Source organism: Hippoglossus hippoglossus, chromosome 6, assembly GCF_009819705.1.
Source record: "Hippoglossus hippoglossus isolate fHipHip1 chromosome 6, fHipHip1.pri, whole genome shotgun sequence".
Taxonomy (NCBI): Eukaryota; Metazoa; Chordata; class Actinopteri; order Pleuronectiformes; family Pleuronectidae; genus Hippoglossus; species Hippoglossus hippoglossus.
In genome coordinates, this window is record NC_047156.1 from 3,438,877 (window position 1) to 3,465,627 (window position 26,751).

The following is a 26,751-nucleotide window of genomic DNA, read 5'->3' on the forward strand; positions in this document are numbered from 1 at the left end:
ATATATATATATATATATATTCATCTCTAAATACTCTCATCATACTCAATAACCTCTAATATACTGTATCTTCGAGTCACAATATCCACTCATTTTTACATTGTGCTTTCTGAACGAGAGTCTGATTGAAGTGTGGAGGGCGTTCAGTGGTGGAGGTGGTGGTGAGGTCTGGGGGGGGGGGGGATTTTAGTCCCTCCCCAGGGCGAAGGGGTGAGATTTGGGGGGGGGGGGTCAGAGCAGATGCAGAGGTGGGTCTGATCAATTCCAACAAATCTGACATCTACTGAAATGAAAAATCACTATTTCATTTTTACTCACAGTAAATTCCAGTTCTTCTGCATATGTCCCGGTTTAAAATGCACTGAAGTTCAGTCCATCCAACAAACACGTGATCAAGTTGATGTTTAAGTTACTGTGGAGGTTTCAGTCTACTTTCGTGAAACTTTTTTCAATATATCAATCTGCTCAGATGGATTTCCTGTGGATGGTTCTGCCTGATTACTGGGAGATCAGACCCATCATGCGTCTGATTCTGACGGCTGAGATCTGCACCACCTGTGATCCCTCCTGTTAAAGTGGGACCCTTCCTCTACGTGACTTTTTTGCACTTTGAGGGTCAACAGTGGAAATATACGTCTTTATTGTGTGTGGGAAATGCTAATGTGGTGGATCGGCTACGGCACATACAGTGGTGTGAAGTCGTATGTCGAGAACTGCATAAGTCTGGCGTAGAGGAATCGAACGCTCTCTGTGAAACGGTCGACACGTTACTGCAACTCAGGACGGGTTCTGCATAACCTGCGGAGAGGCCGACACCGAAAGACCCCTAGTGGGCGTTTCCCTGCTTACTGGGAGTTTACGTCACATCAAAAAAAAGTTAAGTCGTCTCTCTTTTTTTTTTTTTTTAACAAACCCTTTGAAAAACCTCCTCTAGCATGTGGTGATGTTTAAGGCTTTTAAATTCGATGTCGTTCAGATGGGGTGTGTCTGTTTCTGATGGTTTGATTCAAAGAAACTGTTGAGAGGAGCTGAGCAGCAACTGTAAAGCTGCTGTTCAGCTCCCACCGAGGAAAACTGTGCACTCAAATATGTCAATAAATACAAGTAGAATCATAATAGAACAACGTTTGCATTATGTACAATCTCTACTAGACTCACACAGCTAATAAGTTACCCACTGCCAAATTCAGACATGGAATACACAGGCGGAAGGCGAAAGTAAAAGCATGTTGAGCTGCATGGAGATCAGTGAGGAGCTGTTTCTCTCTCCTCTGTCTCATGTAGCAGCAAAAGGCTTCATTCATGTCACAACTAGAATGACCCTGAGGTCAACGCGGAGAAATCCAAACCCCAAAGTGTTCGATGGAATAAAAGCTACATGAAGAAATAGAACTTAATGTTTCTCTGTATGTCGCACCTGCAATTCTCACAGCAGCCATTCTGAAGATCTCAGGGAACAAATGGATCTAACTCTCTTATTTGTGTGTTGAGATGGTAAAATTATAATTTTTTATTATTTGGGAATAAAGATGGTTAAATTATTACATACACTACAACATCAGATATGTTGTATTTGTCTCCCATATCTTCTTCAGAGTCATTCTTACCTTTAAAAACTCTCAGAGGGAACTTTTAGACTTAGGGTTTTTGTTCCAGTTAACTTTGAATCGGCCTTAAGACCTTTGGGAACATAGGAGCCGCGGATATACAGATCCTGGGAACCTTAAGACCTCGGTAATACCGGACCCTGATCCTGACCTGAGGAACATTGGACTCTAGGAGCATCTTGTAATAAACTGTTAGAGATTCTGACTGCCTACAAAATCGGGTTGGGTCGAAAAGTATATAATGCTGAAAAGCACGAAGTTATATTCACAGAAGCAGTGAGCTAGTTAACCTTCGAGCTAAATTCAAGCTTTCAGTTTGCTCCTGAGATTTCATGCCCACGTGGTCTGTTGTTCGTCCTCGATTACTCAACATGTCTGAGTTCAGAATGGCTGATGTGAGAAAGACATCCAAACCATTTGTTCATTTACAAAACCATTGGAATTATTAGAACAATGAGAACAGAAGTGGAGAGAGCAGCTACTAAGAAATGACAGCTACGTACAGAAGAGGAGCCTTTTTATGGTAAATTCAACCTTCACTTTCTTTGTGAAATTAAATGACACAATACTCGACCCATTGACGGTTACTGCTACATGAAAAACTCTACGCCGGGGTTCCTGCTACAAGACGAACTCCACCAGGCTCAAAGCTACTGGAAACATGAGCATGAAATAATCCCAAAAAATCTCCAACCAGCAAACCACCACGGTGAGATGCAAACGCCTTTTAAGCTTCTTTTTTTTTTTTTTTATATCTCACGTTGTCCAATGCACTGTTTGTTCAATTTTCACTGTAGTTGACACCATCGATTTGCACTGTGTAAACATGTACTTACAAAAAGAGTTGAGGAATGTGAGGGTGGAGAGAGGAGAGGGCGTGAGAGTGGGTGAAATGCAGGGGGAGAAGGTTTCAGGGGCGGAGGGCGGGTCGGAGAGGGAGGAGTCTTGGCGTGTGGCGGAAAGTCTTCATGCTCAGTCCCTGTTCACGCTGCACCAGGCGGCTGCAGAGACAGAGGAGGACACGTGAGGACGAGGTTAAAGACAGACGAAGAGACTGAAAGGGAAATGATCATCAGATGATCCTGCAGGTAACTCTGACTCCAGAGCATCATGATAATTATTATTATTATCATATTAACTGGTGCTACTATCATTAATAACATCTTTACATCTATAATAATAACTCAGTCTGACAGAGCTTATACATGATGCGTTGCCAGATGGGAAATGTTGAAGTATTGTACCAGAAGCTTTAAAATCATCGTATTTTGAGGAAGATTATTGTACGCGACCAGAGAAGGGACAGGACGCTCAACACCGACATTTGTGTGTCAAGATCCTGAAATCGATCCTTTTCAAGGCACAAGGCTCTTATTTTGAAACAGTAAACAGGAAGGACTTGTGTCAAGCTTGTGAGAGACGCAGGTCATCATCACAAGCATGATTGGCTGAAAAAAAGACGTCACGTGAGAAGAGATGTGTAAATACAGACATGATCCATATTTTACTGTCCAGATTACTAACTGATAATACTGTCACCACATTATCGTACATCTGGCAACACTGTGGGAACACAATTTTTAAGGTCTCGACCTTCTATGTAAAGTGAAGACATTATATATTATGATTTGGCACTGAATTGGAAAGAGAGGAAAAAGATTGAATGGAGGTTGAGGATAAATTTGGCAAGGCGGAGAAAAACAGAAGTGTGCGGGCCGGAGAAAGATGAGAGCGGAGGGTGGGGGGGTGAGGAGAGCTGGATGAAAAACGAGACAGGACAGGAAGTAGTAAAGGCCGACTGCCTGGCATCAGCTCCGCTCACTGACAGTCGGCTCCTCGCACAGTGGACGGATGTGAGTCGGATTTAATGACGTCATTTTCAGAGCCAGGCTGCTTGAACTGTCCAGAAAAACTTTCTTAGGATTATGAGGAAACTGATTTCTCACAATTCTTTGTCTGAGTTTTACTGGTTTCTGTTCAGTGCTGAGAAATCAAGTCTGTATTTTGTGTATATAATCTTGATAAGAAGAGTTAAAGAATTGTTTGAAGGGGGGGGGGGGTCCTTTTGGCCGGGGGCCCCCAACAAAAACATGGAATCCTACACTTCCCATAATGCAACCTGCTGCCTGACAAATCCCTGTGTGTTATAAACTTAATCATAAATTTAACGGGGTTTTTTCCGGACAAAACACTAAACAGACGCTCATGTCTGAAATCAGTGGACCGCTCCTTTATCTGATGATAAAACAAAATTCAGTGGCCCTCATTTTATTGTGTAGTTTTATTGTGTAGTATTTCAGCACTCACCTGGCACGGCTACAGAGGACACGGTCTCCGGCTGGCACAGTGTGTCCACCTTCACATGCTGAAAGGCTTTGTTGGGGGTGGACTGGAGGTGTCTGGAGGGGTGAGAGCACACATCGGCTTTACACACATCATGTATGTACGTGCACACACACGTCTGCAGCCCCTCATAAACGTGCACACGGGCCTCAGAGCGCTTTGCACGGCCCTTAGCCTTTACTGTAAGGGTTGAAATATTAATGGCCGGGCGACGCTGGGAGCAGTGGAGCAGAAACTCCGATCAGCAGGCAGCTACATCAGCAGCCTCTCCTCGTGCACCAGCACCAGCACCATCACTAAATCATGACGACCTGACGCATCTTGAGTGCTTCAGCAGCTCCGCGCCGAGTGAATGGCTGCAGAATGTTAATTAAATGCGGATGGGGGAATTTTTCCAACTAGCTCATGACGTTAATGGAAGAAAAGAGGGCGCTCTTTATTTGGCAATCGCCAATCAATAAAAACAATGGCAGGAAGGAACGGCGTGCTCAGCTCCAAAAACTTTCCGAGGAGGCGGAGTGCTGAGTCAAAGGCGTTTTCAGAAACAAAATGAATGTCCACACTCGGTAATGACTTTTAATACTTTTAAAGTGGATCAGCATTTACTCAGGTTTAATTCTAAAGTCACTTTCAGAGTGGAAGCAGGGCAGCTCACTCATTTGCATTGACCCTTTGAAATCCTTTTCTAAGTCAGAAAGCTGTAAACACTTGACATGATTGACAGACGTCAGCGAGGAGCTCGGGTTTAGGATTGAAATGTTCACTGTGAAGTCAGACGTGATTGAAAACTCACCTCTTCCACTCCTCCTCTCCGTCCCAGAACTCGTAGACGACAAAGGATAAACCGTCCGGCAGACGCACGGCGGTCACACTGGAGACACAGGAAAAAACAGGGAGATGAGAAGAGGAGATGTAATCGGTGGATTGATGGCAGAGGAGGAAAATAGTAGATTAGAGGAACGGGGTGTAAATGAAAAGTAAGGCAGAGGATGGAGGTGAGGAAAGGAAGAGAGGAAACAAAAGTCTCATTAAAGAAACTGATTAAAGAAACAGTGATAATCCTGAGTTGTTTTCTATCCCCGAACAATATTGATGTCACAGCACTTATCAACAAGATGAATGTGTGGAAATTACATCTCATCTGTAAAAATGAAACCTGCAATAAGCCACTGGAACAATGTGAGAATAGATCAGTGAAAATGGAGGAACGTTAGTTGCCCATATGAGGAAAAGATGAGGGAAATAATCCACAAAGAATCTTTGTCCACAGTGACTGAATCTTCTTGATTCCAGGAGGTTCAGGGGTAGTTTGATGTTTATCTGCTGGAAAGGTACATCTGACAAAGACATGCAGATGGACGAGTGGAAGCTGCTGGTGAGAGAAGTGGAAATAAACTAAATCAGAAAAGTTTGAACCAACACAGTTTGATCCCATGTTCATCAGACCCACGTCCTGTATTTGCTCTGTTCTGCACCTGTTTGGTGAATTTCTGGCTCCAGACACGTCGACGTGAGAGCAGCAGCTGAGCTCGTGTTTATGCAGATCAGGTGCTGCAGTGTGGTTTGAAATTACACTGTTCTCATCCCAGATATCATTTTCATTCAAGTTCTCAAACAAGTCCTCTCTAAGAATCACTCAAAAGTACCATCACAGTCTCAGCCAATGAGTCAAGTAGCAGGAAACATGGTCAAATCTCCTTCTGCTCCTGAGTCACGCTGTTGAATTAAGGCCAGAAAAGTGTTTGTGCAGAATCTAATGATGTCATCCCTTCATCATGTCATCCTGTTGGACATTGGGGTGAAATTGGGCCATAATCAACATATGAATTCTTGACGTATTACAAGCTGTTGAGTTAAATCTGAAGGAACCTGCTGCCGGCAACATCACCAGGCTGATTGTCTGGATATGTAAGTCGCAGGTGCAGCCTTTAGTTACTGTGTTAATGTTAATTTGTTCAGAAATACGATGATGCTGTTGCTCTAAGGCCAGTGTCTGGAATGTTTGAGGGAAATTTCTGCATTAAATATCGAGTATTTTGAGTTTTTTGAGTATTGTGCAACTCTCAGGCCACAACAGTATCACTAATATAACATGTAGGTATGAAGTCATGTATCTTAACTATCTAATAATTCCAGAAATCTCAAAATCCATTCATCTCATCGGTCTTACACCTGTCATGTGTATTGTTAAGGGACCAATAAAGTGCCACACTACATAAATCTGATAAGTTATAAAACCTACAAGGGGCTTTTACTTTTTTTTACTGTGAGGATAAAAGGTTTGATGCTAAATCTGTGCTTTCACAGTAAATGGAGAAAACATCATTTGCATCTCAATGCAAAACTAACTGATAAAAGTTATGTAACAGAACCAAACTGCAGCAGTGAGTCTCAGTGAAGTCACAGGCAGCAGGATCAGAGTCTACTGTCTGAAGCTGTGAAGCCCTGAAGCTGCGTCTCTTCTGCCCTCTCCGGGCTTCAAGGAGAAACACGACTGCAGGAGAATATAATGTAGAAGTTTGTCGAAGTGAAAGGTCTCAGCAGTGAGCACATAGCGCTGCAGTATCAACCCTGAGGGGAAAGTGTGTCACTCACTACCTGCTCCACTTAAAACCCTTTTGTCAGAGCCGGACTTTAGAGAACGAGGATAAAACAGAATAGAACAAAAACAGGATATTTCCTGGAGGCAGAAACTCCCAGTGTGAAGAACTGGGAGGAAAAGATGAGTTTGCATGAGCTCTCTGAAGCCGACTCAATAAATCTGCTAGAAATTGTTGAGCTCGCTTAAAAAAGGTCGGAGGGATGTGATATCCTGAGAAGTTGAAGGAGAGAAAAAGGACAATGTGAAATGTGACATTATGAAAAAAAACGTGACATGAAATATAAACGTCACAAGATGATGGGCCATTGTGAAATTGTTAAAGTTTTAAATAAGGGCATTGTGCGATAAAACCACACAAAATAAAATGGAGAAAACGTTTAATTATATATATATAATATTCATTTATACATATATTTTATTTTATTTATTAATTTCTACTATTCCAATAGGAGTTTGCCAATGCTTACTGTCTATACTTCTGAGGGGTGTATAAGTACACTGAGGGTGTATAAGTACACTGAGGGGTGTATATAAACAGAGAGTAATGATAAAAGTGATAGTATGCCTCTGTAGTTCTCCCCTGGACCTGCTGAGGGCGCTGGGGGACCGGCTGCCTCTGGATGCCAAATGTCTCCACCAGGCTTTAAATGAAATGACAATAAGTTGTGTGAGCTCTGCTGGAGGATATAATAAGTTTTGTGTGTAATCACACATGCACGGTAAAAAAAAGAAAAGAGCAGCGAAGGAAGAAAGTAAATAAACTTTAAAGATAACAGAAGATTAAATGAGGAAATGAGGAGGAGGGCAAAGGGAGAGACGCACAGTGACACCGAAGAAAGAAAGAGAGGCAGCACACGGGAGAAATGAAAAGTAATGAGGTGGATTCTCTCCGTCAACAAACCGTCTTCACTCTCATACATTATTTACCTGAGCTCCTACAGGCGCTGTGCTGCCCTGCTACACACACACACACACACACACACACACAAGGTAACAAAGGTGCCATCCAACCATGAGTCTACACCTCAAAACAAACACACAACGAACAGCATCATCTGAACGTCTGTGTCTCCTCCACCTGATATTCACTGACCACAGCTGAACACCTAACAGTTTTTACATATCATAGACACGGACATTAAAATGGACGTAGATGCCGGTTCTGGGAAGTGAAGCCGGTGTGGAGGCGCCGTGAACCAGCAGAGAGAACTGGTTGCAGGGGGGGAAACTTTTCCATTCTGGTCACATTCATTATCAGGAACATGTCCATTACTTTTCTAAATAGTATATTATTTACGACAGAGCGCTGTTCGGACGGAGACAGATTCGTGGCTGAGATGACAAAGACTCTCAGATGTTACCAACAAACCTTCAACGCCTCCATTATAGCTGTTGTTCATAGTGGAGCCCTGATTGGTTGCGCAGGAAAGTGGGCGAAAATTAGCCTCGTGTTTCCATTACTGCCGATCGTATCTGGATAAATACCTGAGACTGATGCAGATTAATTCGACCTCTGAGTGATTGCTGATTGTCTCCTTTCACAGTGAAGACAAAGCCCAGGTGGGAGTGGGTGCTGGTGGGTTTTTGTCCAGTGTGAAAGGGGCTTAAGTGTGTGACTCACTGAGGTGGAGACGATAGATCTGATAAGAAGAGACCTTGAAAAACAACTGAGCAAAGGTGGATTTCCATGTTTGTTAGCATTTCGAAAATCTACGATTTAAAAGTGAGTTATTCTTTTACTAAATTATTGAGTGAATCAAACCTTATGATGCCTGATAAAAGATCGGAGAGTGAAGGTGATATAAATTCATTCTTTGAGGTCCATTTTTCAAAATAAGATAAAAATGAATCGAGTAATTGTTGAGATATTTAGACCAAACTGAATATACTGATCAATGTGTGTTGTAGGTCAGATTTAATTTCGGATACTTGCACTTTGGTACCTTCTGTTAAACCAGAGCTTGGCTCAGCATCAGTGAATCAAGGAGTCATTTGCTGATTGATCACAGCAGCCAAAGAGGTTTTAAACCACAGGCTTTCAAAGGTCAAGACGTCCAGTGTCAGGTTCCTGAGCAGAGCCTGTCCCGAGCTGCGTAGAGCTGGTTCACTACAGCGCTGTGACCGACCGAGCAGCACTTCTTCACAACACAACCATAAACAACAAGCCGCTCGGGCTCCACTCGCCTGCGTCTTCCAGTCCGATGATTTGAGGACATTATTTGCTCCGGAACAGCCTCTTCCCACAGGCACCATATTATTAAAAGATAGGCTGTCACTATTCTGCCTGCAGGTCAAGAAATGTGTTGAGGAATGAGATGTATAAAAGAAATATGGACGTATTCTTTAGTTCTAACTCTGAAAACATTCTAGTCATTAGTCTCTGAACTAAGGGTTCTTGCCCTTTCAGAAAGTCGTACGTGTTCATTCACGTTCAGCAGGAGCATCTTGAGCAGCAGCTACAGACTCCCCGGTGTGTAACTGGCTCTAACGACGTTATCTCAGCTTTCCACGTCTGCACAATTCATTTGTTCCATCTCTTCCTCAGGAACCTGCTTCACCCCCGCCCACACAGACATTTGAAGATGCTTCGCTAAAGGCAGATTTACCACTGACTACCATCTCTATATGTTTGCATCATTTATGTCGTTTACGATCTTAAGAAGCTGTGAATAAACTCTGATAAACTAACTGGAGAAAAACCAACCATCAAGAAAATGTTAAGTGACAAAGTTAGCACAGAAATAGCAACATATCTATTATATCTGCTGGGAGCATTTGGTGGATGAAGCAGAGCTACAACGGAGAGCAGAGCCTGGACCCTGTGGAGTCTGGGGCTATTTTAGCCGTTTTCATTGCCTTCGATTTTGCCTTTTTACATCACATAATACACGTTCACCTTCCCAATGCTTGGTGTCTTCATTTCAGAGCAACATTGTCTAAAGTCATTTTTCACTTTGACATAGCAAATCAACACATTGGACCCAAACACACACAAGACACAACACATGATTAGATCAAGTCGGTGTGATCACAGACTCCTGAGGGTTAACGTACATCAGATGAGCGGAAAGATTCAATCAATGATAATAATGGTATTATATAATCTGTTACATATGTAAATAGGCAGCTGTTTGTGAATATATTATATATATTGTGTTTAAAATCGCCCCAAAGTGGCTAAAACGTGTTACATGACAAACATTTTAATTTTCTCCTAAATCCATATAATACAAATCCATTCTGTGCTATATGAAGGATTCAAACCTTATTTCTGTCTCTATGCAGCTCTCACAGAACCTTTATCCCAAAGGACAAAATGCAGTAAGTGGTGAGAGGAACTACAATAGAAATGCAAAAGTGTAGTTTAGTAGAGCCAGAACCAAGGGCGTCTGCAGAATACAGGAGTGTGGACCATGCACACAGCATATTGAGTCTGGGATTTGGAGAAATCTCTCTGGGTATTAGATTTGTCTCCCAGCACCTTGATGCAGGCAGGGGGGGGGGGGGGGGGGGTTATTACATGTACAGCATGTGTATATCCAACTATATTACATTCAGCCCAGGCATGGTGTTAGTATCTCACTTCAGTGTGTGTGTGTGTGTGCACGTGAACACTAAAAGATACGGCCACAGGACCAGAGGGGAGAATATCTGAGGTATTACTTAATAAAGTGAGAGAAACTGAGGTCCTGACACTGAAAGCGGAGCACATTAAATATGTAAAATGATGAGGTTCACAGTGCTGCTCTCTCTCTCTGCAGGAGCACTGGTGAGATGTGGACTTACTGAAAACAGTCTCTCTGAGCGGACACGTTCTTCAGGTACTGCTTCAGGGCCTCGCAGAACTCGCCCAGCTTCTTCTGGGAAACCACCATCTCCTGACGAATCAGCAACAAGGACTGCAGAGAGAGAGAGAGAGAGAGAGAGAGAGAGAGAGAGGTTTCATAAGTGTTTGTATGGAACAGATACAAAAAAACTTGTTTTATGACTGTACCAAAGATGGATAAACGTGAAGCTGCTTTGGTTTTGATCAGATGAGATTAACTTATATCTTCATACTTTACTAATTAAAACTTCCGTCTATAACCCAGATAACTAAAGCAGCGTCCCACTGACATTTCATGATACACATTCAAACACACACACAAATACAGTGTGTGCACAGTTTCACATTAGTTGTGGTCATACTACACACACCCACTCTCGTTCTGTCACACACACACACAAGCATGCACACACGGTGGAGAACTGGGGTCATTTCAAGATCTATTATTAATCATTTTGAGAAAAAATCTGTCAACATGTCAGGTTTGTCAGTCGAGCTCATTCTGAACTGTCACACACACAAATACACACACACACACACACATGCGCAGACACACACACAGACACACAGCGATTCTTTATATACACACACCCCTTCACAGTGTATCTTTGTAAAAATCCTCAGATAATCTTACATCATCTCCACTATTTCCCTGCAATTGACATTTAAATGTCATAATTATTCTTCATATTTTTTTCCCCTTATCTTGCTGTGAGTGTACAGGGGGACTGTGGCTTAGGGGAAGTGAGTCATCCACTAATCAAGTTGTTTTACAAACAATAAAAACAGTTTTAGTTTGTAGTCCAACTTTAAGAGTATTACACTTTGTCTCGGGGGTATATGCTCACAGTTTTTTTCTCCGGTGCACTCTCTCACCTCGCTGTTCTGCCAAATCACTGCCGATCGGAGCCAATACAAACCTCTGTCTACGGTACTTGACCCGGGAGTGAATTCGATTGTATTCATTCCCACATCAGATAAAAGCCAGAAGTTGGTGAGTTTTTTTGACCAGTTGATGAAGAGCTTCAGTTTGACTCAGCTTTGGTTTATCTTCCTCTTCCTCTTCAGCCCTGCACTTATTTATCTGCTCACTTCACTTGCTCCTCATCTGACCTGCAGCCCTCACCCAGCTCCTCTGCCCCTGCTCCCACCTCCCTGCTCCTCCATCTGTCTTAGTCTCCACTGATACAGACCGGCCGCCCTGCAGGCTGCTCTTCCTCATCACTGTCTGGTTCTGTTCGTCGTATTTCCCTCCTTTTCTTTGTAATGAGAAATATCCCCAGCTGTCTTTGAGACACTTGCAGTGACTGTTATCATCAGGATTCGATTTCACATCAGGCAATTGTGGAGTACAACTGGAAATAGCTCCTTGTTTAACATCCTAATAAGAGAGCTCTCCACGTTGAGCAGATATTAACTGCGGCTCTTGCAGCTTGTACACACGCAGACTCTAAGTGTTCAACACATCTGCATCCACTTTGCGTTAGTGGGTCTCTATCGCTCTGATTGTCTGTTTTATTGCCATGTAACGACTGTTTATCTCTTGACATCACTGTTTATCTGATGCCGTTATATTAAATTGCTGTCACGAGGCAGCGGCACTTCTGCTACATTAGGCTGCTTGAATAAAAGCCCAGCTGTTTGTCGGCAGCGATATGTGTTGCACGTATCTGTGTGTGATTTATGACGCAATGATTTCAGGGGTGTGTTTGTGCGCAGAACCCATAACAGTGATTGAACCTGGGGGACTTATAACCTCAGTATAGTCTACCTCAAGACATGAATGAATACACACACACACACCCCACCAACTCAATTAGAAACACTACATTGCCCAGCAACCTCAGTTAATCGAATCACTACCACTCCATTAACCATCCAGCCTCTTCGACCAAATCCCTGTGATTAGATCCGCTCGCCTCTGACACTGTGGCCCTGCAGAGGTGATAAATCAGAAGCCTCTAACTGGGCACCTCTGGTTTCACCGCCCTGATAACCCCTGTGTTGATGGTCCTTTTTTTTTTTTTTTTTACATCTGCAGAAAGTTTTGTCCACTTTGTGGTTCAGAAACTGAAGTGATTTTAACTCTTAAGCCTTGGGCATAGGCAAAGAGTATCAGGTACAGATTCAGTTTGGTTTTACTCCTGTATTTCTAAAAGGAAATCCAGTTTAGCCATTGATAACTAATTCCTCCATGTCAGAGTTTACTCATGGAGTCCCTCAAGGCTCTGTGCTTAGTCCTTTACAATTCTCAATTAATATGTTTGCTCAAGGTTAAATCGTTTGCTTTCGTGTTTCTGTGCAGATGACTCCCTAATATATTTCTCATTTGACTCCATTAAAACTCGACTAGCAAATAATGTAATGATTAATGACTCTAAAGGTGCTGGTAGGCAAAGTGTGTTACTGTACAGAGCCAGTAGAGCTGATTTCCCCTGCCCCCAGTCTTTCTAGCTACGGTAAACATCTGGGGATAAGTTAAGTAAACCAGCGCCGGACTCAGGCTTCATATCCTGACAGATATTAGAGACATCAATCGTCTCATATAACCAAAATATAGAACTCTTCTATACAAATAAACTTAGTCAGAAACAATTAAGAAATGAGTTTTCTTGGTGTGTGTTCTGGATACTAACGTACAGTCATACATTGACATTTTGTGCTCAGGGCAGAGCCTGTACTTTATAAAGTCATTAGCCAGTATTCCCTCAGTTCCCCAGTCTCAAGACATTTTTTCTTCTCCAACAAAGAAATGTCAGTGAACTTCTTTTTAATTTGACTTATTCATTTGGCTGCTAATGTATATTTTCTTTTCCCTACAGAGTCCCAATGCAGTCCATTTTCATTTATCACTAACGGAGTGAAACCGAAAAATATCGGCTCTAAAAATATACCAGAATCAGCCTTAGAGAGTTTGGGAATATCTAATGTGTGTGTAATTGTCAAATATAAGTGAGTAAATTCCCAGGAATAAAACCAATGACATGACCTTGGTGTCCTCAGAGGTAGACACAGCGTTGTTAATGCTGTGGAGGCAGAATAAAGAGAAGACATGTATTTGATGCCTCACTTTATTGTATTTAATCCACTCAGTAAATATTATTAATTTACTGAAATGAATTGAGACATCAGTTTAATGCCTGACATGGATTTTCATCACTATGACGCCGCCCAAGCATAGCGTTGTTAATGGCTTATTTCCTGGAATTAATTGTCAGGCGGATTTTTTCATTCTTGTTTCTGAACGTAGACTTGGTAGATGTCATATTTACTATAGGATTTATTAGATGCACTTGAAGGCAGTTTATCATTTTAAATGTAAAGAGTGAGAGGGACTAAACAACAGCAGCTTTATTATAACGTATATATATATATATATATATATATATATATATCACAGACTCTTCTTTTAAACTACCTGACATTTATTAATATGGAGTGTGTTCCAATGGATATATATGATTATTTGAGTCATCTTTATCATCAATTCAATCAAATCAATTTTTCATTGTAAATATGCACAGTGTGTGTGTGTGTTTGTGTTTATTGGACACTAGTGACCCTGTGAGTTGTCTCGAGGCCTATCACCGTATCCTAAAGACACGCGGAGCCTTGTTCTTGTATAAATATGATTGATTTCTGCTTCCTTTCATTATTCTTCAACGCTGCTGCTGAGAAGTGATGAGTTCCTTTTGCCGTCAGCCGGAGCTGAGAGTGAAAAACACTGTTTGTTTTGACTTCACAAAAATGCAAATTCAAAATGCACTCAGAGGAACAACTGTTAGTTTTAGTGTTGGATACTTGAGGATAGAATTTCTCAGTCAGTAATAATAAACTGTACATCCTGATCTACTGAGCGGGACACATGGTTTTCATAGGGCTGCCAGACAAGCCAGTAGCCAGTCAGATTCACCTTTAGCCTCATTGTACCCTCAAGTTCAGCCTGTATCATTGATACAAGACCAAATCACTTGATGAAGCTAAGGTGCACAACTGAAGTTATGTCCCCAACATCTGCTGGTGGCCGCTAACACCTGCTAACATCTGCTGGTCGTTGGTAAATTGGGCAAAAAGACCTTCAAACGTACACAGGACATTCACCATCTTGTCCTGTATTCTAAAAAATAATAACTTTGGTCCATGTCCCACCTGTTAACATGGAGAAAGTAGTTTTTATAATCATATAGCCACCAGGGGGCGATCATGATGATTTGGCTTCACGTTTGAGGAGCTGTCATATCGTCAGTCTATGATTACGACCTGGTTTTAGGGTTAGAATCTGATCAGGGTTCGGCATTTAATCGTATTAGTTAAGGTTTGGGTAAAAGACTAAGGAGACAGACAAGCGTGTGTGTGTGTGCGTGTGTGTGTGTGTGTGTGTGTGTGTGTCTTTAATATGCTGCAGTGTGGCATGGAAACCCACTGGGTATGAAAATAGGGGGAAGCAGAAAAATGTGTTATGGAGAGGGGGAACCAGTCTAGCGTTACCATGGGAACTGGGAAATACCAGGTCTTCATCTCACACCTCATCTTCGCTCCTGACTCTTCATCGTTGTGTCTGTTCCCCTCAGGCCTTTCCTCCCCTCCTCTCTTTATTGCCCCAGTTCTTGTTTGTGACATCTCAAGGCTCCACTTCTTCCAAGTCCTCCCTCCTCCAACCTCGCGTCCTCCCTCCATTTTCATTCTTCTGTCCCCCCCCCATACATCTCTGCCCTCCTAATCCTCCTTTCACTTCATCATCAGCAGCATCTCTCCTCCCTCTCCTCCCCCTCTCCTCTCTCCCTCTTCTTCTCGCTCAAGGAATCCGTCATTTATTCAGGAAGTAAAATAGGAGAGAAAGAAGCCCTTCATTAGTTCAGGGGATCATTTGCATATCTCTCACAGTAGATGGATGACTAGTGTCCTGACCTGCTGACTGCAGGAGAAGTAAAAACCTTCTAATAAGCAGCAGCAGTTCACTTACAGCAGTGGCTTTCATCCTGTTTTAACACCAATTCCAATATTTATTCATATGGGCCAAGCAAACAATAGTTAAATAACACCAATATTAAATGTTAGTTAGTTTAAAGTATTGTTGTAATGTAATTTTATCCATCTTGTTTTATTGCATTGCTGAGTCTTTTCTATGCTTTGCCATCGTACTTATATTTTATTTCGTAAAGCAGCTTGTATCTGTTTGGCTTCACTTAGCCACTCACTGACTTTAGTCGCTGGGCTGGTTAACGTACACGATTTGTTTTGCTGAAAATGGTTGTCTCCTCCTGCAGGAAGAACTTCTTATAACAAGAGAAACCAAAACCCAACCAGTATGAATATTGTCTATCAGTCTGTAGTAATTAATTTTCTATGGTACATTAGTATTTGGGGGTGACTCCCTGAGGAGCCGTCACGTTGCAGTGCTCATAAAGAAAACAGAATTGAAAAGGCAGCTGCCACTGATGTCCCGATAATGCAACGGCGACTGAAGTATTTCCAAGGACAAACTCTTTTTTCACCGCCTCCACCTTCACTCAGTCTTTTTATCCGTCTCTTGCTGACAAATACAGCGCTAACACATTCTCTCTGAGGCTGCCTGTCTCTCTTTATCCCTGTGAGAGAGACACACACACACACACACACACACACACACACACTGATGCAACCTGCTTGTGTATCTATTCATCGGGGGGGGGGGGGGGGGGGGTATCACTGTTCTGTAACGATCTCTGTGTTGCTGCATGAGTCCTTTTCTTTCACTCTGCATTACGCTGCCATGATTGTTCACGTGCACAGCACAATGGGCTATTGTACAAACTGTAATGACCTCCAGGTTATCAAGGGGACGTATATATTTAATACGTCACTATTCACTATGAGTATCTGTCTCGTTTTGATCCCAGATTCATTTCTTTCTTCCATATTGTTCCTTCTGTCAATGTTTGAACTTTGTGATGAAGTATTTCTCTCAAACTTCTCCGTGTGCATCTGAGGGCACGTTCACAATCAACATGTTTACAGAGGAGACACTGCGGCTCTGATGAGTTTCCTCCCTCACCTCGGGTTTTGTTTGGGGCGGGTGACAGAAATATGGTTTGAATATTAAAAGGGGGAGCAGATGCCGGAACCAGGTGCTGGTTATTTTCCCAGAGAGTAGCGGGGCAGTTTGTGAGGGAACGACAAGGTCCTGAAAAACTTGAACCGACAAATGGCGAGGTTTTGAGGAAACTGGAGCGTAGAGCTTAATCCTGAGAAATGTGAGTCCTGGTGGAAATCCACCTCCAACCTATTTCAAGTTTCTCAGGAAATCCTAAAACATAAACAAATCCAAATAAGCTGATAAGCAGATATAAAACCTTTTAACAACAAAATTAGTGCATATCTGCAGGTTTTTAAACTCACTAACTCCGTCCCACTGTCCTTATGGGACACATGCTCCAATTATTGCTCCCTTATGTCTCTTTTTCTGGAAGGAATATTAAATCCTAGTTTGGACTGATGCTCATTTCCCTCAACCTCTCCCTGTTGTGTTAACGTGAGAGTGTGACACGTTTTACAGAAGAGAGAACAAATGAAACACTTCATTCATATGCAATAAAAACGCTTTGTGGCCAAATTCAACGCACTCAGGGGTTTCGTCAATGTTCTCCTCGGATGTTAAAAAACATTCTGCAAGAATCCGTTGGTAGATTGACTCTATCTGTACCGAGACAAAACGTATCCTGCCTCCTCCAGGTTAGCAGATGGGACATGGACCAAACCAAAGAGTCAAACTGGAGGTCCGATACATTTTTCTCAAAGATGGTTTCTGTACGTTCAAGTGTTCATCTTTCCGGCTAGTTTGGTTTTAACGAGTTATTTGATGATGTGCTCAGACTCCGGCTCCGAATTTGCAAGATGGCAACGTTCGTATCCAGGATATTTTAGCCTCATTAGTTTGTATTTATACACAGACTCTGGTCATTACTCCACATTTCAAAAGGTAAGAAAATAGTTATTCTTTCAGGTCGGCCTCCTAAACTTCAGTACCTGCCTCTACTTCCATCCTCTTGTCGTGTTTGTAAACTGTTTTATTCATTGTGTTTCCACCCTCACGTGTGTTCACTGCAGTGAAAACCGAGCTCCGGCTCTCACTTCCATTTTCCTTCTGTCTCTCTGAATCTATACATCTGCCTGGCTGCTCTAACAACCTGACTCCCTCCATCTATTGTCTCTTTTGTCCACTGCACCTTGCTTATATCGACGTTCACGTTCACTCAGCCCCTGCATGAGAGTGAAATAATGCTGTGCTGACTCCAAGAGACAGTGAAAGACAATGGAAAAGGCTGCTGATGTGTGTGTGTGTGGATGAATGTTCTTTCCACCTCCCTAAGCTGGACATAAAGGTTGATTTTAGAAATGACGTTGTTAAATTCTTACTCCCACTGTTGGAATAAATCATCAGAGATGGAGGACGACGCTGTTCATTACCTTCGGACTTCTCTAGCTATTGTCAAAGTTGTAGAAGTTTGATTTGCAAACACGCTGCCTCGATCGTATGATATCTTTCTGTGTGCTGACATTTGTCTCGGGTATGTCGGTCGTGAGAGGAGGACGAGGAAACGTCAAACTGGCAGGTATGTGTGGCTGCCATAGACTTTATATGAAGATGGATGACATGGCAGATTCCCAAAGGTGAAGCCAATGCATCACGATCGCTCCCTTGTGGCTGGTTTGAGGTAGTAAAATCTCACCTCCTCCATGTTAGTGGATGGGCCAAATTAAAAAGTCAAAGTACTTGTCAAATACATTTTTCTCAAAGATGGTTTCTGTCATTTTAGGTATTTCTTATCATACTGATGTTTGTGCATGTTTGATGCTATAACAACAGGGCGGAAGGTCATGATTGACAGCACAGACTGACTTGTGATTGGTCGAGCATGTGTATAGACCTCGCTATCGCTATACTGCACATACTCTGGCTCCAAATGTGCAAGATGGCGGCGTCGGTATCCTGTTTCTGGATAGTGGGAGGAAGTAGATATGCTTCATTCCATCTTCACATACAATCTATGGTTGCCAGAGCTTAACTAGCCCGTCCCCCATGTTTTCTGGTCATGTGATGCGTCATGTCGCCATGTTTCACTTTCACTGTGTTCAGGTGCAGTGACTTTGTTCAGGGACTCGTGCAGACGATGGTCGGTCGGCAGCAGCTGCTCCCTCTACGCTCTCCCCCTGGAAACTGCACGAGAATTGACCGACTGACGGAGCTGAAATTTGGTCTAGTTCTAAAATGAGTCGTGCATCTGAGAAATTAGGTCAAAAGCACTAAATTGGAACAGTGTACGACCAGATTACATCTCTTAATTATAATTTGTACAACAGGCAGTTTACTGTTTTGTTTTATCGCAAACGTTTTATTCAATAATCATTAATGTGGACGATAAATGTGTCACACGACGCGGCCTCATTTGAAAATTAAAAACAGAGTGATACACTGAACCTTCCTGAGCAGTGGCTGGTTGCATAAAAGCCTGCGATGAAGTCAGTTAAAGAAGGAAGAGAGGCAATAAAGGCTAAGTCAAAAATATATGGCGCTAGAGGAGAAAGAAAGAGGGCCGGCCACACACACACACACACACACACACACACACACACACACACTCACTCACACAGGAACAGTTACAGTGAGCGAGCTGTCAGTTTTGCCGGCTAACTGGACTAAATTGTGTTGCAGCAGAGAGCGCGAGGGGATGAAATAAACAAACAGATAAAGCACCGGAGACGGAGATGCAGTGCGGGGACGGCGGCTGGTTAATGCACGCTGGGGCCGTTATTGAATTTACAGAGAAAATCTCACAATCTCACAAAACAGCCACCAGGGGATTCAGGGGCCATTCGGAGGGGGGACGCTGAAAAGATCCAGATCTCATCAGACTCCTCTCAGCAGCAGAACTGTCACACGTGACCGACTTCGATGGCTTTTCTTTGACCCACTCACGTGTTTCTGCGGCAAATTAATCCTCTGCAGGCTTTTCGTGCAGTGGGAATAAGTTTGGCCAGGATAACTCAAACAGGACTATTTATCCTGGACTATTTTCTCATTTGTCTTGCTCAAGGACACTTCAGCATTGAGGCAGTAACGTATCCTGCAGCCATTCTGCCCTCCTGCTCCCTGGAAGTGTTCAGATGTTGGTTCTGCTGCATTTTCAACCAATCCCTGTTCACCTCAATATTTCAGGTACAGTTTTCCTCCACCGGGGGGCTGACCTCTCTCCCGAATACTTTCTCCTTCTCAATAATTCACTCGCTGTGTCTGATAAATACAAAAAAATGCTTCACTCTTTGCAGTATTCAATGTGTTCCTTGATACTCAAACATCAATCTGAGTACATTTCCACTCTATGTTTTGATAGAACTGCTGCAGGCGAAGACACACCTGGTATCCACAAAAGACAAGCTCGGTAACTTCACATTTAAAGGCTCGTGTGTGGAGGATGTGAATGGATGTGAGCGACCTTCTCTCCACACAAACATCTCTACCAGCGACTGTGTGAGCAGCTTAAATCAACTGCTTCACTGGGGCGGATCTGAAGCCTTCACACAGCAACATGTACGACGTTAAAGACCCTTTAATGCTACGTAGAACCGCAATTAAGATTAGTGTAAAACCCCAAATCACAGAATTTAATATGAAACGGTGAAACAGTCCGTCTCTGCCTAAGTATAACTGATGGAAGGATCTCAAAGAAAAGGGGGAATACAGGACAAAAGTCGTCTGAGTCAGCACCGGTGCTATTCAAGAATTCAAAGAGCAGGAGCGTCGGAGAGCTGCTGCAGAGACCCAGTCATACAGTAATATCCATATTTATAACCCCTTGATTTATTTTTCATGAGGGCATTCACAGCAGGGCCGGTGTCCCTCCGTGAACTTCCCTCTCTGCACTGTCTGTTCCTCTTATCAACATCTTATCGGAGCTTTCATTAAGTATTTAACACACATGCAGGAGCTCACACAAAGTACGAATTCACTGAAAGAATCATTGTTTTAACTTCCTCTCGTCTCTCGTGCATCTCAACCCTCGTATTATTATTTTTAAATTGCCAACTTGTCACCTCTCCTTTGTTTCCCCACACGTTCCCTTTTAATAATCTGTTATAGTTTTCTAATTGGTCTGTTCCGCTAATGAATGTGGCCGCAAGTGAGAATCTCAAATTTGTCTGTTTGGTTGTTGGCAAGAAACCTGCGACAGAGAGTGTGGCAGAATGTTTGGCTGAAATGCGACGCCGTCTCTGAACATTACTCGAGCGTTAAAGATTTTGTTGCTTGTAGTTTTGAGAGAGCATCTCTGGGTGGCAGCGTCGGCCACGAAGGGTCTTTTAACTTTTATTTTCAGACCACTTCAGAACTCCTGAGTACGAGTTCCTCCGACTGAAATCCTTTTGACTTCAACAGCTTGAGTGAAAGTCAACATGTCCTCCAACACAACGCTGACGAGAGCGTCCAGAATCACCTCCTCTGTGGCGGCAGAGGACGTCACCATAGAAACGCTGCGTCAACATTTAATAATACTCAAGGATTTAAAGGTTAAAGGTTAAAGGTTAAAGGTCAGGACGGTCTCTGAACCTAAGTCTGGCTAAAGTGATTTCAGCTCCATAACAGCATCATTCGATTTCCTCTTTCGCTGTCATCATAATCACTACGGCCACTAGAGGGTGCTGACACTTGAACTTAAACATGTTTTATTGCTAAATGTTATATCAAACATAACTACAGGTCACAATAATGCACCAAAGACCACTTTTTGGTCCTTTGACCAGGTTAGATGTTGAACATGTTGAACATTAGGTAGGTGCAGCTTCATAGAGCAGCTAGCCTGGTTTTATAGAGTCTATAATAATGTGTTTGTGGGCACTCAACAGATTCCAGTTGAGCTGTTACACATCATTATAATCGTACGCTGTTTTCTTAGAGGATCAAACCTCACAAATAAACAATGAGCCAGAAGCTGCCACTCCGCACTGCGTAGGTTTGTGTTGTGTGCTCAGTGTCTCCTGGTTAATTATGTGTTTGATTTAGATGAACAGAGCTACTGTACGTTATAATGTAAAAGACAGAGGAGGAAAGAACGACACATTTGCACTGGATAATCAGGATATTACAATGCTCGGTCCCTGTGGCCTTTTCTCTTTCTCATTTCCATTTCCTTATTCCCATCCTCTCCCTCTGTTTACTCTGTAATCTGCCCGTCCATCCCTCACATCTTCTCTTCTGCTCTCTCAGCCGCTGCTGTTTTAATAGCTTCTTCTCTCATGCGCCTCTCGAGGATCCAAATACTGACAACATATACTGTACGTGATTGATTCTCCCACTTCTAATGACAGAAACCATTGTCAGCTCACTTGTGTCCACTACAAATAAAATGCATATGCTAATTCGGCTCCACAACAGCGGTTTGAAAGTATCCCTGTATCTTTCCTACAGTATATGATTGTATTATAATCCCTTGTATGGTGATAGAACTGCTATAGTGTCTCCTTTCGGAGCGGAGAGGGAAGATTGCTGTGACAGAGGACTGCCAGGGAGATGAGATGAAGGGTAATCACGTTCGAATCATCCTCCTGGTGGAGATCAGAAGATCAGGTGCGACGCGTCGAGCCGGCTGTGGGAGGCACGGCGGAATTATGTGGAGGTGAAGAGGAGCACGACCTTGATAAGAGAAATCCATGTTTTCGAGGGGGGGGGGGGGTGGTGGTGAGGAACAAGAGGGTCAAAAGGTGATGATAATCAGATTTAGGGAAAGAGGAAGGTGGAAGGAGGATGGGCGAGGATTTCCCTCGTCTACAAAACATACGATATAGTAAAAAAAAAAGACTTATTAGCGCTTGTCACTTGGAGTCCGTCTGTGCCAGCAGATGTGTGATGTGTTCATCAAGCAACAGCCTGGACGAGCAGATTGTGTGTAACCAGTGAAGCGTGTCTCTGTTTAAAGGAGGCGGAAACACGATACACCCTGGTTACACTGGATTTATTACGGTGTGTGAGAAATTTCCCCGGGTTTCTTTCGGAGGAAGTGTTTTCCTGAGATGAGCCAGATGCAGATTTGTGATCTGTGTTTTAAAAGAAGCTGTGGCAGGATGCAGAAAATCTGTTCAGGCAGAAATCTCGGAGGCAACAGACATATGGTGAGTGGTTCTCATGCAAAACCATTGACTGTAATTAAAGATGGACGACCCGGCTCCTCTTCATCCCAATAACCAGCAATGAAGCCAAAATATCTGAGTACGAACGCTGCCAATCTCGCTTTGATGACTTCATTTGGAGACGTTGCGTTTGGGGGATGGAGAAACGCTACTGAGGTCCCAGCTTTACACAACTTATTAGAACCAAAGTTATCATCAACATGAACACATCAATGTTCAGTACGATAACAACCTAGAACGACAGAAACCATCTTTAAGAAAAGAAAAATGTTTCCTTGAGTGAATTTGAATTGAGATTCCTTGTTCATCGATTTCTTTTCTGTGCTTTCTGCTCAGATTAGTGACCTTTGAACCCTTGATTTACTGCTGAGGACTATAATATATAATATATATTAGCTGCTGCCTTAGTGAGATCAGATCAGAGGCTAATTTAATACTGACACACAACAATTGATATGCTCTTGAGGTTCTTTGTAGCTTGAACACTTGGGGCGCTAACCTTGATATCTGAGTGTGTTTACATTTGAAATGTATGAGAGTCAAGCTAAAATGCATCGAAAACCAATTTAATAAATAAACACACACACACACACACACACACACACACACACACACACACACACACACACACACACACACACACACACACACACACACACACACACACACACACACACACACAGAGCTGTGAGGTGACGTGAAGCTCATGCTACATCACCATGGGAACAGAAAGTGAATAAATACATATCATCACATCAACGGTGAAATGGATCCTGTTTGAGAAACAAGGTAAATGCTGATACCGGCCTCTTCAAACGCCTCAGAGCCTTTAGGTGGATGTTGTTCTTTAGGACTAAAGCTCATTATTGTCTCTGGCTTCTCAGTTTTATTTCTTATTTTCAGGTTTGGGTTCAGGTCAGTGCTCTGTCTTTTTAAGTGCTCTGTCTTTCGTGTGTTAAACGTGTTTCTCTGAGATGCATTTAAGGAAAATTGCAACTTGAAACTTCTCCCTCTCAGCGTTTCTGAGCGCTCTCTTATAATAACCTCTCCGTTTCTGTGCCCATGACAACTGGACAATTTAATCAGGGCTCTCACTTCTCGCCAGCCGCTAACGGGAAGTCATAAGTGGCTCGACTGCTGTGGGTATAAGTGCAGCAGGTGATTATTGCACTGCTCTCCTGCAGACAGAAAAAGACCTGGTGTGTTTCTCCTCCAGGCAGAGATCTGGGGCCAAATGCTCAGAAACTGGATTTCCCACAGGAGGACTGGTATTCAGGTTCAAGAACCTGCTGTGAGAATGTGTGGACCTCCTGCAAACCTCCGACCAGCGACCACATGGCTTCTTCCAGCCAGTGCTGGAGGCTACGATCATTTGGAAAGTAAAAGTCTTTTTTAACAACCTGAGAAACATTCGCAAAATAGTATCTCAGACAAATTAATGGGAAACTTTCTCAAAATAACTAGAGGGCGTTTTCACACCTACTTAGTTTGGTTCAGACATTTGGACTTTTCAGTTTCGTCGGAACCAAAATAACAGGTGTGAAAGGTGCCTCAGACCTCGGCCTGGACCAACAGACCAAAAGAGGTGGTCTTTGTTCCATCTATCTTAGCCGTGGTTTGGTTCGTCTGCAGTGTGGTAACCTTTTTTTGGATGGTTCAGACTTTCTGACCAGTTGCAGGAAGAAGAAGAAATGTAAGCCGAGGCAGTTCGCAGGTTTGGATGATGACGGCGTTCATTTTGCTGTTAGTTTAACCATCAAGATATTACAACTAAATTAACAACGTGAACCGGTTCATTCATTCACACATGCCGTGTGAAATGTTAAAGCTGTAACTAGGACATGAACCTTGGCTTGAACCATAGTCTGGACTTTCAGGCGTGTAAACACCTTTAGTATCTCATTCCCATGATTTTGAGATACTAACTCGCACAGAGACACTGAAATAAACCTCATCTTGTTGATATGGGATATTTTGATAACGTGGTGATTTGTCATGTGCACAGAAACCACATGGAAATCGATTTTTCCAGGATCTATTCGTAGCTTCTCCCGGTGCACATGTCCTGTAACTTTACACCGGTGCCAGTAATATCCCTCCGTCTGTTTCAAAGATCAGAATCAATGACGTGAGCTGCACCATCTAAACCCCTCTGCACTTCCTATGACTGACACACCGGAGCTCTTCTGACCTGCCTCTCATCTTCTGTCTCTTCTTTGCTTTACACATGGTTTCATAAAAAACTGAAAGTGACAACCACAAGCTGATGTTTCTCTGAGACACAGATTCCTGATGTTTCTCTGAGACACAGATTCCTGATGTCTTTCTTCAAGCACTCAGAGCTGTTGAACTCTCTCATCTCTCCTTCACTGCCGGTGTGTGATCGGGATCTTTGGAGAAAACAACGTCAAATAAGTCGAGCTTTTTCTGTGACTGAACATTTTTTAGATTTATGACTCAATCCAAACACGGCTTGAAAAGAAGACGCCCACACACTGGTTATGATGCTGATGGTTCTTCATATAAATCATTGATTGTTATCAAAGAGAAGATCCCAGACGCTGAATACGCCGTCTGTTTCTAAGACAGCTGATGTGTTCTTTTCTCTGTGGATATCGTAAGATATTGTAAGATATCGTAAGATATCATAAGATACTGCGAGAGTCTATTCATTCTCTTGCAGAAGACTCAGTGTCTATAAATCACCAACAAAATAAAACAAACCCATTTCCTGGAAATAATTCAATTGGACAGGAATATTTTTTGTCATGTAGAAGTTTTGTCTCAGGTTTTTACATCACAAAGTTTTTTTTTCCTGAACTAAAAGAGAACTCATTATAATTATTTTATGTTATTTCATTTGTGCATCATGTGGCTTGTTATTTTGTTTTGTTTGTCATGATTTCACTGTTTTAATATTTGTACGTTTCAAGTCTACTTCCTCATCAAACTACACTACCCACAATGCAACTCATTCACCAACAGTTAGGTTGGTGTTCAGCTAACTGCAGCTGACTGAGCCTCGATCTTATTTCCAAGCTTTTGAAATACTACGTCATTATTTACCAAATGTTTCTCATCATAATGATTTCCAGGATCTTATTTTCATCCCAGTCATTTGTCTTTAAATCGTCCAGGTCTAGAAAACAACACAAAACGAGCACGTTTCCTGGGAGATAATTCAAAAGATCAGAGCTCAGGGGACATGTGGTGAAACCTGGCTTCGTTTTGACGGCGCAGGTCGTGCAGAAGTTTAGTCTCATGTTTTGGCCTTTGCAAAGCAGCAGTGAGTGATGCTCCACCCGGGGCTCGTGTGTGCTGTGCAGCAGTTGTTCATTTAGCGTCTACTTACGGCGCTGGGTGTGCCATCTGTGTCTGTTAGCCTCTGGTGCAGATCCAACCAGACCGTCTGCAAGGAGAAGCACAACAACAACAGCAGCAGCAACACGTCAATCAGCGAGAACAATAACTACAACAACAGCGTGAAGCAGACATTAGTCAGTCAGGGTATTAATGGGAACGGTGAGAGCAGGAGACGACTTGGGATGGGAATGAGGTTCAGCGGGGGACCGGGGAGTTTGGAGGGGAGGTGGATGCAGGCCAGTGAGAGAAGCACAAAATAAAACAGAATGAGTAATGTCAGCATGAAAAATCAAAAGATACAAGAACATCGAAATGCAAAAGTCCAACTGAACATCACAAGGACGGAGGTTTGGATGTTTGGAATCACTTGAAAGATTCTTTCATTGCAAAATGAAGGAGGATGCAGGATTTAATGTCAGTGTTAAATTATGTGTGTGTGTGGGGTGGGGGGGGGGTCTCAACTGGATCGTCTAATGTGTGTGTTCTCACCATTAAAATATTAAAAATCTCTCGTAAAGTCTGTGGTCTCCCATGCTTAAAATTAAAAAAAAAAGATCAATTCAAATTTGAAAATCCTAGCTAACGAGAATCTCTCTTATTGGATCCCCGTGGGCCGAGGGGGGAGTTTCGTTAACTGTCAATTGTTCATTCAGAACTTAAGTGAGTGAGAGACAATAAATACCAGAGTTAAGTTGAAATATTATCTTCAGACTCGAGGCTGATGAAGCCTGGAGCGCTGACGTGTGAGTGCGAGTGTGGAAACGACAAGACGTCGATCTCTAGTCTTCTCCTCCGCCCTCACAGGCTGTGACTTTTACAAACCTGTTGTAATAAATCACAGTGAACACTGC

The 26,751-nt window shown here is 42.7% G+C and overlaps 1 protein-coding gene across 1 annotated transcript in view; it reads right to left on the reverse strand.

Annotated features, from left to right (window-relative positions):
• Positions 1 to 2,126: 2,126 nt before the first annotated feature.
• Positions 2,127 to 26,751, reverse strand: part of necab2 (N-terminal EF-hand calcium binding protein 2) — a 107,459-nt gene continuing 82,834 nt past the window's right edge. Inside the window, 5 exon segments of the mRNA XM_034588401.1 lie at positions 2,127 to 2,608; positions 3,915 to 4,006; positions 4,744 to 4,821; positions 10,339 to 10,451; positions 25,890 to 25,946. Coding sequence (XP_034444292.1) covers positions 2,580 to 2,608; positions 3,915 to 4,006; positions 4,744 to 4,821; positions 10,339 to 10,451; positions 25,890 to 25,946 — 369 coding nt within the window. The 3' untranslated portion in view covers positions 2,127 to 2,579.